Source organism: Aptenodytes forsteri, unplaced genomic scaffold (genome assembly GCF_000699145.1).
Source record: "Aptenodytes forsteri isolate BGI_AS27 unplaced genomic scaffold, ASM69914v1 Scaffold182, whole genome shotgun sequence".
Taxonomy (NCBI): domain Eukaryota; kingdom Metazoa; phylum Chordata; class Aves; order Sphenisciformes; family Spheniscidae; genus Aptenodytes; species Aptenodytes forsteri.
In genome coordinates this window covers 2,907,234-2,921,074 of record NW_008795932.1, presented here as the reverse complement: position 1 = coordinate 2,921,074, position 13,841 = coordinate 2,907,234, and the positions used below count along the sequence as shown (strand labels likewise).

General features: G+C 43.1%; 1 protein-coding gene across 1 annotated transcript in view; it reads right to left on the bottom strand.

The window, feature by feature from the left end:
* Positions 1–13,841, bottom strand: part of COL22A1 (collagen type XXII alpha 1 chain) — a 214,455-nt gene that overhangs the window by 21,017 nt on the left and 179,597 nt on the right. The window contains exons 41-47 of the mRNA XM_009285084.1: positions 13,081–13,116; positions 12,209–12,262; positions 5,512–5,556; positions 5,016–5,063; positions 2,978–3,091; positions 2,748–2,801; positions 521–574 (exon numbers count right to left, since the gene is read on the bottom strand). Of these exons, the coding sequence (XP_009283359.1) occupies positions 521–574; positions 2,748–2,801; positions 2,978–3,091; positions 5,016–5,063; positions 5,512–5,556; positions 12,209–12,262; positions 13,081–13,116 (405 nt within the window). The remainder of the gene's footprint in view (positions 1–520; positions 575–2,747; positions 2,802–2,977; positions 3,092–5,015; positions 5,064–5,511; positions 5,557–12,208; positions 12,263–13,080; positions 13,117–13,841) is intronic.

Genomic DNA, 13,841 nt, shown 5'->3' with positions numbered 1-13,841 from the left:
AATATCCTACAAATCTCATTGAAAAGGTGCTGATTTGCATGTTAAAAAATTGACTCAGCCCTTGGCAAAACTAAGTACGAAAGTTTGCTTTAATTTAGACCATCCTCCTCTTTCCTCTGGCATCTCAGTCCCTCCTAAAAGAGGTCATCCTTACATTCATCTTCTAGGACAAATACTGGCTTTTTCAACCCAAAGATGCCGGACCTCCTGGATCTCATCTAGGCATTATCTGGGGAAATAACTAAAGGTTGGGTAATGTAGAGAATTGAATGTATCCAATCTAGAGGTGAGGAAACAGATCATAAGGGAAGGTTTTTACTGGAGATGGGGATGGAAGCCTGTGGAGGACTGCTACAGTTCCACTCTTCAGCATAGCCCATTTGAGGTTTATCAGCGATGAAGAGCTCCCATCTTCCTCCTCTGCCTCTGAGAAGGGTATTCCTCTACCAACATCATAGGAGTTATTGATGAAGGAACAATCACAGTGACAGCACTGTTGGAAACCACACTCTGTTTTTACCTGTTCACCTTTTTCTCCTGCATCCCCAGTCATACCACGGTCTCCTTTAGCACCCTGATAATGAAAAAAAAAGCCATTGAAAGTCACTTAGATTCAGTATTGTATCAGCTTTTTGACCTATTTCATAAAGCACTTGGACATTTGACCATAAAACACATAAATTAGGACTGAGTCCTACTCGCCCTCCTCTTAAATTCTTCCCTAGACTTTCACTACCAATGTTGGATCCAGGAATATATGTGAAGAATGGCCTTTGGGCAGACCCAGCATAGCCCTTTTTTTTATGTGTTAGTCTCATGGACACGAAGAGGACTTCCACATCCTTAGAAAGTAGACAGGTTGTTAGGAACTTCACTAAATCAGGTCTTGATAAGGCATCATCTGGCCCAACAGAGGTGTCCACAGTACGAGCTAGTAGTCTCCTCTCCCTTCAGGGACAGCAGCAATAAAAATGGCATTTCTAAGGTGCAGTCAGAAAATTCATACCCCCTCTTTCTCTCTCTCTTTCTGTCCTAGTGACAACAGAACAGAGGCAGCTAACTCAAATGTAGATGTCTGTATTATCAGTGCTTAAAGTGAGGCAAGATGAGTCTCAGACAGTGACAAATACCGAGATGATGGGGAACAAATTATGAACAATGCACAGAACACTAATGAATTGCTGGCCATGGAAATAATACTCTGGTTTACTACATGAGAGCTAGGAGACAAGTGGGGGAGCGAGGGCTGCTATTTATTAATTAAAAGAGGCCTAATTCATATTGCCAGAAGGCGTGAAGCTGCTCGTGAGCAAAGACCTGCAGTTCTACTGCTCTGTTTCAGAATGGGACCTAATATTAGTTTGGATGGTGTTGGTAAGGACAATATACCACATCTTGAAAAGTGCAGAGCTCTTTGGGTCTTTCACTGTGAGGACCCTCCTAATGTATTTAGAAAGGAGTCACAAAGACTGTCTTTGTGTTTGCACCTTCTTAGGGGTCTTACAACATTTTCTTTTAACATATGCAAATTCTGTGAATCTGCCTTTTTAATGAATACAAGTTAGACTATTTATCAATTACTTGATTTTATTTTATGCACATGTACAGTTTAAAATTGGTCCTGTTACTTCACCTAAATATTCAATCTTGCTGCCCAAATCTATGCTTTCTCGTAGCAAATAAGAAAGGAGCAGACATGTTATCCCTCAGACTGCTTGGCCTTTCTGCCAGTTATTGTCTTTATGGGTTACTAATTCTTTTGCAAATTTTATCCTGAAACATACTTCCATTCTGATCAACCCTATATTTACTTTTGAGACTCTATTGCTCTCCCCACCGCACTTTTAATTGCAAGATACAAAATTAATTCATGAATGTCTATTAGCTTGTCCTACACTCTAATAAGTGCAAATACAAAGATTTTAAAATAGCAGAAGCTGTTTTAGACAGTAGGTCAGTAATGCAGGGAAGTCTGGAGGAAACTGTGGTCCATCATGACATCACCTTATCTCTCCCTCCACTGATTTGTTTTGATTTATTCCACATTAGGCAGTTGTAAAGGTTTTGATTGTGACCAGGCACTGGCATTGTGAGCAGACTGATGACAGACCACTTCATGGGAAATGCTTAAAATGTGACATTATTGGAATCCTTCAGACACTGGAAGTTTTATGTTGGCCTCTGTCCCTAGACCGTTAGGCAGAAGCATATAGCTGAAACAAGGAGTTCTTCCTATAGCGTGTTTCAGGAAACATTCAGAGTAGGTGGATAAAACCACTATGGCAGATAGTGTATATGGAGCCCAGCAGCCCATTGCATCACCCTTAATTTAAGTGATTCAGGCATACAGGATTCAAAGTGGAGAGGAACAGGCAGGGTGGCTACTGCTGAGGCTTTAATTTCTTCCTCACCTGATTTGGATTGAAATTTTCTCTCAAGTCCTTATCTGTCATCAAAACACCAATGTAGTGAAATTCAACATCAAGAATCAGGCCCTTCACTTGTGTGTGTGTGTGTCTGAACAAAGAATGGTAGAAGACACTATTTAAGTGAAACAGTGTTCATGTGGGGAGCTGTGCAGTCCTGCGTGCATGTGGCACTCCAGCGAATTGACAGTACAGCGCCCACCCAACAGGCCAGTCCTACTGCTTTACACAGAGATGGATGCCACCTAGATCCTGCTTCAGCCAGTGTACTAGCTAGCCACAAGTAAGTTTTCATTAGACAACTGAAGAAAACCAACCAACCTTTGGGCCATCCAGCCCAGGTGGGCCTGCAGGACCTCTGGGACCAGCATTCCCCTGCAATGCAGAAGAGGTAGAGGTAAACACTAGTTTAGTCCATTGACTCCACAGACATCTAAAAAAGATTCAATAGGTTGTTGGAAAAAAAAAAAAAAATCAACCATCTAAAAATATTATAAGGAAAACAAGGTTACACCACACCCAAGGCATGGTCACTTCCCCAGCTCTCTTACCATTTTCCCATCCTGGCCATCTCTACCTGGTGGTCCTCGGAGACCTTTATCACCTTTGAAACCCGGGATGCCTGGCAGTCCTGGTGGGCCAGGAGGGCATTCACTGCACACATCCTAGGAGAGAACATGGAGAAATAAATAAGCAATAGACTGAAGGCACTTAGCAGACCCTACAGACACCCATTACGAATGCAGCAGTGTGGTGCTAGTATAATATGTAGGCCTTCGCAGTTTGACCACACTGGGTAGGACCTTGGTTACTTTGCCTTACAGAACTGAAATGAGGGCAGCGTGGAGGTCAGCAGCTGAGCTCACACATGCTCCCATGGGGAGTTTACTATCGGTTCTAGTTGGACAGGTCCTAACTGATCATCCAGGATCAAGAAACCAAGGAAAAGCTCTTCCTAATGTGGAGGTCAGAGCTGCAAAGCAAGACTACCAAGGACAACCTTGTTTTGAAGCTACAAGACTACTAGAAAAGTGTGTCTACAACAGTCTGAAAGAGCTGGGTTACTACTCAGAGGGCAAATTGCTAGGGAAAACCTAGGTGCAGCACAATGTCAGAGAGGGTGTTCTGCAAGGGAAACCGTATTCAGCAGCTAGTATGGCCAAGGAGAACTCATCCAATGGAGTTCGTGAAGACCAAGTGAATGTCACAGTGTCCTGGCCAAATTCTGTCATGGAGAGTTACTACCTCCCTCCTTCCAAAACTCTTTGAAGCATCATCTCAGTAGTCTTTACATTTCTACTATCCTCAAGAAATGAAATACCATGGGTATGACATTTCCATTTCGAAGGCAGACTCCCTTCAGCAAAAGCGGGGTGAATCCTGCCTATAAAAGACAGGGTAGCACAACAGACAGATCGTCAGGCCGAGAGTTAGGAGACCTGCTCCAACACCCAACTCTGTCAATGATCCATTGCAAAATTGTGGGGTAAACTGTCTAAGTCTCAGTCCCTACATGCATATTTATCTACTTACAATATAAGTGCTTGAGAAACACCCAGAACAACAGAGCCCTAATTTCATCTGTGATTTCAGGGTGCTGCTTTATATAGATCTGTACCAAGTCTGGAGTGAAAAAATACCAAGCAGAAAGAATATGCAAGGCATATGAGTGTGTTTAACCATAACATAATCAAAGGAAGAAAACAAAGGAACATCAAAATGACATCCTGTACCGAAAAATCAGTCTCTTGCTATTGTCCTGATCAGAAATCCCAAACAATACCATACAGTGAAATCTCCAGAAAAATACTTGGCTCCATAAGGAAGACAGCTCTTCAATGAAGGCATTTCACGGTAGCAATCTTAAAAGGGTCCTTTTGTTAATGGGGTTGATAAAAAAAGGTAATTTTTTAGTTTCTTTTAATCAATAAGAAATTATTTCTTGCCATGTCCCAAGACTGCTTAAAAAACTTCCCAACTCAGCCCATGTAAATCTGTAAAGATTTTGCAGTCAACACCTATCAAATACTGACTTATTTCCCAGACAATTCTCTACATGGAGAGTAAAAGCAGACAGACAGATCATCACTTTTGAAACATGGGTGCATCTGGGGTTAATTACCTGCATCCTTTTAGATGCACTGTGCAAACTGACTTTGCACCCACAGCTCAAAACTACTCCAGTCACTGTTGAAGGTATATGTGAAAAATCAGACATTTTATTAAAATGCTTTCCATTTTCTTGTTTAGGTAATACAGTTTGACAGGGTTTATTTCTCCTTGGGAATGCATACCTCGGAAAGAGCTGAAAAAGTCTCAGAGCTTTTGTAACATACACCATGCTATAAAGATCTTTGTAGGTTATTTCACCGCTGGGGGTGGTCAAAAGGCATTTGATTTTGATCTGCAGCATGTGCTCTAGCGTCCCAATACCAGTGCAAGTAGGAGACCTGCAAGTTCAAGCTTTGACAGAGTGGCACAAAAGGCACCTTTTGCACTTGTAGCTCAGACACTTTCCCATCACAGAGTGTTAGTCAGGTCTGAATCAAACGTACAGATAAACTCCCCCCATCATCAAAGGCTGATTACCTTTACTAATAGATTTATGTCCTCTGGAGAGAGCAGGGGTGAGGAACCCTGTGGAATGAGAAATTCATTATCTCAGGCAATTTTAAAAGGCATCAAGGTATAAGAAATTTTCCTGAACATGCTTATGGACTCTCATTGGTTTCCCTTGCTCTGCCTAGGACTCACTGGGCCAAACACATACTTCCTGCCCTACATTGTCAATGCACTTCATCACACCTGAGATGAGATCTTGCTGAGGGTACTGCATAGTGGTGCGAAGACACCGCTTGTAAAATTTTGGCTTTTATTTACATGCAGGATATCCAGTTATTTTCACACTGTTCCAAAGCCATCACAGATATTTTTATCATAACCCCTTAGTGGTTCTTAGTGTTTTCCCAGTTGCTATGCTGGGAAGAGCAGCAGTGGAAATGCACTGAAGTGCACTTCTGAGGTGAGGTGAACTGGTGGAAACTGAGTTAAAAGGAAGTAGTAATATAGAAGTGAAGTTACATACTGGTTTTCCAGGAGGTCCTCTTTCCCCTGGATTTCCAGGTAGACCCTACAGATCAAGAGAAAGAAAAGACTGTGAAATTATCATACAGTAACCCCCTGGTTGCTCCCACACTCTGCTGACTGCTCTGGACTAGCACACGTTTTACTTTCTGCCACTAAGCACCGCTGCTCCTTGCATGTGACAAACAGTAAACTCCTTTAAATATCTGCAACTTCAGCGTCCTCTGAACCCCTCCTAAATCTCACTTATCTACTGTGTGACCTTGTTAAATTCATGTGAGTCACACAAAGACTGAAATTGCTTTAGCTTGTCTTCTGGTCACAGGAAACACTATGAACTGCAATAGTGTGAAGGATGAAGATTTAAATCCCTGAAGACACCTGTAACATGCAAAATCAAGACCTTGCTTTGCATGAGCCTTGCAAACAGGTCCCTTGCACCTGAAATAGCAATGAGCCTTTTTGTTTGTTTGTTTGTGGGGATGTATTGGTATCAGTTTCCATGAGATGAAGGCATAGAAATGACCAACATCCTTAGAATTTAAGGTCCAGGAAGTCATGGTTTGGAAAAGGGACACCCCCCGGCTCAATAGGCATCTCTTGCCTGTCATTAGCAAGTTATTAGTTTGTGTAAAAAACAAAACAAAACAAAACAACAACAAACAAAACAAAACAAAGGATTATTTTTGAATCTTTGCATAAAGTAATGCTTACATGGGAAACCGAATCTTTTGAACAGGACGGTTGGCCACTGTCCAGATGGTGACAGAAATCTGCATCGCAAGGATCCTTGCAGTGATGTTTTAAGTTGGACTGGGTGGGATTTCCCCAAACCATTCTCTCCTGAATTCCTGTATCCAGCTGCCTTGTGAGAAAAAGGGATGGATCTATTTTCTTGAACGCTGTATGATGTGGAGCTGGTGACGTCTTTAACAGGGTGCAAAGAAGCTAGGATAAGAAATTAAGCTATGTGCCATGGCTGACAAATCTGAAAACTACTGCATCCGCAGGAACAGTTGAAAGGTACAAGACTGCAAAAAGAGAGTGTTCTTTGAAGAATGCTTGTCTGAGCTGAAATGAACAACCAGATGTAGGATGATGGCACCTCAGCATGCTGCATTATCAGAGAACAGGCAACTGGAAGCAGAGCCCAAACTAGAGGAAAGATTGCTGTACTATAGAGGCCTGGAGTTAGAAAAGGCTGACAACAAGCTACAAACATTACTCAGAGCAGAATGAAAATGCTAGAAGGAAGGCACGGAGGATATAACTGCATCTAACAAGCTGACTAACAGGGGAGGAAACTGGAAAAGAGAATGCCAGAAAATAAAAAAAAGGAACTTAAAAGAGTCTGCCCAAAAAACTGCATGGCACTGAAAAGAAATGTTGCTAATGCGATGTGGGAACATGCACAGACCCAAATAACAACCACTGTTGGAAAGCTCGTAAAGCTTGAACACTTTCAGGAGTTTGCAGCCAACAGTGGCTGGCACAAAGTGGAGCATCCAGTGAGTGGTACAGCATACCAGTCCAGGAAAAAGATGTCAGCAATGAGGAGGTACGATGCACGGGATCCAGAGTACTCTATCACTCTGCAAAATCTGACACACAGGAATGCTCTCTAACTGGGAACTGATGGAAGCTGTGCAGATGACACACTGAAAAATGATGCTCAGGTAAGTGATGTACGTGAAAATAAAAGAAAGAGAAACTGTATAAGGAAACCAGTCACACAGGCTTATGGTGGGGTAGTTCTGTTACAAGACTGAAAATTAAACTTGAAATGCAATAGCTTAAATCGTTTATAAGTCCCAGGAATAAAAAGCCAATAGGAGGTTTAATAAGTGTACTTTGTTTTGGGGTGTATGTACCCTAAAAAACCCACAAAGGCTCCTTGGAACTGTCCTTCTAACTGAATGGGAAAATCAACCCCATAACAGAAAACTCTGCTTTTCAGATCCGATGGCAGTAATGTATACAGCCACAAAGTTTTTGTAATTATGAAAATAAATGCAGGGGAAGATTAACTTCCCGGTAATACTGGAACTTAGTTATCATAAATAATTTACATAATTAAAAAGTGATTAATTCTGTTTATGTTAATTAAAATTGTCATAATCAAAATACAGAAAGAGCCTATTAAATGGGTGCCGTCACTGCTAGTAGTAGGACAAGAGAATGTCTCATTCAGACTGTTTTCTAATCCAAGGGAGCTAAGTAGATATGTTAAACAGAAACATTTTATCTCCCAGCAGACAGACAGAGGAGAGTGGATGCTTCCCAAAAAATGTGTAGTGTAAGGATATTTGGCCAGAGAGTGTCTGCTCCTTTAACGGTATCTGGTCAAGGACCTTTTTCAATGCAACAAGGAAAAATAAGGAGGAAGCCATAAATAAGAACATACAGGGACACAAACCTGACCGACAAATAAGGGAGACAGTGATGGGAACCAAACCTGGACAGTCACACTAATTGATGAGGGCATGTGGGAGAGTGAGAGCGTTTATTCCAGCAAGGTTATCTGATCCAGGACCTTGTCACTTTGGAAGCTAAGGGAAAAGGAGGAAATCGGAAACAAAATATATCAAGACATACCCTAACAAGAAACAAACCTTGCCACTCACACTAATTGATGGGCTATCAAGAAACCACAGGCTGCACTTCCAGGAAGATCAACCTGGACTTTGCAAGTGATAGGACTGTAAACCAGGGGGACCCTGAACTGGGAGGGGTGCAGGAATTGATAGAGCTGTGGAGATGTATGAGGGGACGTGCAGGGAAAGGGGCAGCAGAGAGGAACAAACAAGGGGGTAGACAGAAAAGGGTATAAAAGGGGCCGGTCATGCGTAAAATGGGGCTGGTCAGTGCACTTGTCTGGCTGAGCCCTGCACCTGATCACCATGGTTTGTCCTATCATCTTATATCTTCTTATTAAACCTTTTCTTAACTATCTCTCTGCATAATGTGCATGTGTGCTGCAAGGACTAAGTGCCAGCTACTGGCGGGACCTCTGTGTGCGTGTGAGTCAAAACTGGTGCCAGCTACTGGAGTCAGATTGGGGGTGTAGGCTCCCCCAGCCTCTGTTGTCAGCTACTAGAGTGAGTGCAGGGGTCTTTAACCTCCAGCCACTGGGGCGGGAATGGTGTGTGTTCCCAAAACCACCTACTGGAGGGACCAGCATGAGCAAGGTGAGTGAGGGGCTCCACGCCGGTGGCTGGCGTGGGACCACAGGTCACAGCCCATGTGCCTGGTGCCAGCTGGGATGGGGCAAGTGTCTGTATCTACCCCAGTCCTGGTGTGTGTGTGTAGGTGGGTGTGCATTCATCAGCAAACTTCAAGCTGGACCTGCTGGCAAGTAGGGGGACTTGGGTCCAGGCCGCGGTGTCAGGTGGGCAGGGGGTCCATGCTGGTATGCCCATGGGGAACCGCGAGTGTGGAGTGCGCGAGGGACAAGTGGATGAGTGTTGCACATTTGCAGAGAGCATCAGGCTGGACCAGCAGGCAGGTAGGGGACCTGTGGGGCGGGTAAGGGGGTCTGGGATCTGGGCAGGGGTGCCAGGACAGAGGGGCTGTGCCAATGCTCGAAGGATCTGCAAATATGTGTGTGCTTGGGAACCTAAAGAGTAGTGTATGTGTGTGCCATCACTAGTGACCTTCTGTCTCTGCCAGCTGAAGAGAAGGAGGGGACTTGGCTGTCTGTGCTTATGCTGTATTTGAGTCCTGTATGTAGGTGCTGTTGAAGCCAGCGCCTTGTCTGTGGCAACCTGTGTAATCAGCCATGTCAGTGTCCTCTGTGTCTGTGTGTCCATGTCTGTATTTCTGGGATTCATGCACAGCTTCGTTACTGGTTGAACCTGCAAATGGCAAAGCAGCAGCTGCATCCCTTCACTTGGACAGAGACCCCGGGTCCTGGGCAACAGAGGCCAGGCAGGAGGGACCTGGTCTGGCGCAGCTGGAGGAGGTGGCCATGCACATAACATCACTTAACATGTAGAAATATTTTTTGTAACTCTCAGAATCTGAGATTGGCCAATTTCTCTGAAAGAAGGTACTTAAGGCTATGTTTTTTTAATATTCAGTACAGGAACACTGCCAGCTTAAAATGTGATTTGGATTTTTTTTTTTTCCAAAAGCAAGTGCAAGTAATATTTGAAGTAATTGAGGGCATGAAAGTAGGCACAATAAGTAGTAATCCTGTTATGGAACAAATTAGTCCTACTATAGGGAAAAACAAAGACCACAAAAAATCCTAGAGAAAGCACTTTTCAGGCTTTAAGAATTGGAGCTTTAGTTAATCAGAAAAAAATGCAAATTTAAAGACAAAAAAAAACGTGTATGTGACAAGACTATATGTCCCAGCTTTGTCCCAGAAGAAGACAATCTGTAGGGATTTATGGACACAGTGAACTCTAGAGGACAAGTAAACACCAAGTCTTTTGCTAAGAGGAACAGAACAAAGCCAAACCAGCACAACTGTATTGTAAACCTACACAAGGATTTTCAAAACCTAAATTTTAATAAAACAAGACACTGTCCTGAGAACTCTTGATATTTCATTGAGTTGCCAACAGATGTTTCAAAAGGTGACCCTGGGCAGTGCTATTGCAAAAAATATGGTACATGCTTTTAGGGCACTAGAAAGAAGCTAGAATGTAGTCATGTATAAAAAAACTGATCTATTCACCGATGGGAGATAATTCTGGCCAAAGCTATCGCAAAAGAAGTATTGACTCTTCCACCTCCCCAAATACAACTGTAAATCTGATTTGCAGTATCAGAGAGTACAACAACTTATAGCAGACACTTCCAAGAGCATCTGGTGAGTCTGCAACTGGAAAAAATAATGCAGAGAACAACCTAATGTATGTAAATGTGATATAAAAGAATTATTCAGTCTCAGAAAAAACTATGGAATACATTTGCAAAGGCCACAGCAAAAACCAAGACACTGAGGCAAGTCATTAAGCCTATTGCCACTGAATGGCTTGGGAGTTGCATGGCAAATTCATATTAGCAATTCAAATCGGAGCTTTCCTAACTGGTGACATACTGTTTAAACACAGCAGAGTACAAAAATGGGCATGCTTCAAAGAATACAGGAATACTGCATTGATACACAAGATTTCAAAAGCAGAACAAAAAATCCTTTGTACTAGTCATAAATTAAAGTGGAGATCAAGAAACTGCAAATGCATGATCTTGTCAAAATAGGTATCCTTGCTGTTATACCAAGAAATATTGGAATGTGCCCTGTAGTTACATTTACCTTCTTGAAACACAGGTAGAATTGCTTAACAGGTGATCAACCAGAATACAGAGAGCTCCTAAAAGACATACTGAGTGCAATTAAAACAGTTAGTGTAAGAGAGGATGTGTTTTATAAGTACCATAAGGAATGGTTCTGTTTGGGAAATCTGCGGGGAAAAGGAAAGAGATAAAGACTGTAATACTGCCTCTCCAAGAGCTAACCAGTCAACGCTGATCTGAGTAGAGCCAGAAAGAGACTCAGAAAAGCTGGCTCTGGCACTCTCTTCACACAATACAGTTGTAATAAACCCATCTATTGTACCTCCTGTTTAAAACCTCTTGATTAAAAATCTCAGACATCTGAGACAAGATGGGGAGATGTAGGGGCAGTCAGCAGGACACAATCAATCCTGAATCTGTGACTGCTCAGGGGCACAGGGTGATGGAGGCAAAGGACCATTTTTACTGTCATGGGCTGTGGAGGCATACACTGGCCATAATCATTTGTCTTGTGCCAAAGGAGGTGGAAGAAAACTAGACCTTCTTTTCCAAACACTGCAGGAGGAAAGGAGATCCATCCATAGGAAAGTACACCCTTTAGGCCAGCTGATGTACGTCAATGAAGCCACACTAGGGTTGAAAATCGCTTGCCATGGACTTCGTGAAAACTGGTACCCATTTCAGACATGACAGCATCATAAAGCAGCGCTGAGAAGGGGAGTTACAGAAGGCCACTGCCCCCTCCCCACAGCGTTCCATCAACAGGCCTAAATGCAAAGATCAAGCCTTTCAAAATCTTCAGAGCCCCCTTGATGGTTTTCCTCCAGGACTGGTTTCCACATCACAGAGCTGGCTGACCAGCAGAGAAAAAAAAGCCGCTCCTCTTTCTGATTCAACACTGCGACAAAACCGGGCAGCGAGAGGGGTCAGCTTTCCAGCTGGGAGTCTGCCACCTTTCTCTCTATCCCTCAGCTCCATGACTCACCCGCTGAGACGGCAGGAGTGAGGACAACGCACCAAGAGGTTAAAATGTCATCTCTCATGCACAGTAGCAGCAGCAAAATGAACTCACAAAGAGCTTTTTAACAGCTATGGCCCTGTTTTCATAGAAATATTAAAGGTTACTTAGCAGCTTCTAAGAAGTTCCTAGACAGCTTAACAGTCATCCTTTTCCAGTGTGGGATCGTTCCACAGTGTATGCTGCCAAGTCCCTTCTCCAGTGTCATTTTAAAATGGTTCAGTGGTAAAGTCCGCCACTTTCCTTGAGACAACCCTCTTTAGCCTGTTTCCCCCCCCAACACTGTAACTTGTAAGAGATCCACTTGGTGGATGGTCATTGGACCATCCTAGTAACACTCAATGACTGCAGTTGAGTATCAACACAATTTTTAGGGAAATCGGATTGGAGCATTGGCAAATTTCTTGAGCACTTACACTTTTATTTTACTTACATCCTGGCCAGGAGGACCCTGTGGTCCAGGGATACCAGGTACACCGCGGGGACCCTGGTAGGGAGAGAACAGACAAACCCAGTAACGTGAACAATACTTATGAGGTGCTTCTTAGCTGAAGAGAAGAAATCCTCAACCCAATAGTTATCAGGAAAAAAAAACCTAGCAGTTAAACAACTATGAGAGAGTTTAAGAAAAAAAAATTAAATCTCACATTGCACTATCACAGTATCAATCATTTCTTTGCCTCAAGAGACTTTATGTGCATCACTAAATTCAAGCCTCACATTCCTTGATTGGAAAGGTAATAATGACTATAGGGGCAAGTTTTTGAGCAGGGAGAAAATATGACTGAGCACAGGACTGTAGAGGAGAAAAGAAGGTCCAGTTCCTCAGTGCCAAGCTAGTACACTGGCTAGGACTTGTCATGCTGGAAATTCATGCCAGTGAGTACTGAGACCATGGAACACAGTTATTTGTTTCACACCAATGGATTGCATCCTTGTAAAACTGCATGCTGAGGAACTAAGTGTGTTTGCTGAATACTGAAATGCAGGGGTTTCTGTAAGACTTAAGTAAGAAAAATGCTTAAAAATGGCTTATTTTAAACCTTTGAGGCCTTGGCTATAAGGCATAGCAGTGTGCTTTGTATTATGTGCCTTGAAATACTTTTTTTGAATGAAGGGTTAAACAAGTGACTCATTCTTTCTTTTGTAGGACTATTGACAGGTAAGAAAAAGTTGTCACCATGCCAAGAGTCTGGATCAACTCTTTCTCACAACTCAATATAGCAGACAAGTAACAGGTAACACAATTAATGTGGTTGTCCCCACCCCATAAAATCTGGGTGTAGTTAGAAAGACATACTATACCAATGACCCTTTGTCTCCTGGGGGTCCCAGAGGGCCCTGCAAACAGAAAAGACACAGCAATCAAAACAATTAAAATTAACGCTCCCCCTTGGCTGATCAGGGTGGGTCCTGAAGCACCAAGATAACAAAAATTGGAGAAGGAAGGGTGAGGAAAAGGAGCAAGTCTGACAGCTGCTCACACAGACATTGTTGGAGTGTGCAATACTCCCAGCAGGATGTTTAGGGGAAGGATCAAAGGCAGAGTAAGGAAGAAATTGAGGTGAAACATGGAGGAAAAAGTGTGAGAAAAAAAGAGAGAAAAAGGGATCAGAGGGGTCAGCTGTACGCTAACATGATGTTTGTCTGACTGAGCCTTGTACTTCATCACCACAGTCATAGAATCATAGAATCATAGAAAATCTCAGATTGGAAGGGACCCATAAGGATCATTGAGTCCAACTCCCTGCTCCTCGCAGGACTACCTAAAACTGAACTATAAGACTAAGAGCATCGTCCAGATGTTCCCAGAATTCTGACAGGCTTGGTGCCATGACCACTTCCCTAGGGAGCCCGTTCCAGTGACCAACCAACCATCTCTGTGAAGAACCTTTTCCTAATGTCCAATCTGAACTTTCCCTGATGCAGCTTCATTCCATTTCCTTGTGTCCTATCACTGGTCACCAGAGAGAGAAGATCAGCACCTTCCCCTCCGCTGCCCTCCTTGAGGAAGTTGTAGACTGTGATGAGGTCACCCCTCAGCCTCCTCTTCTCCAAGCTGAACA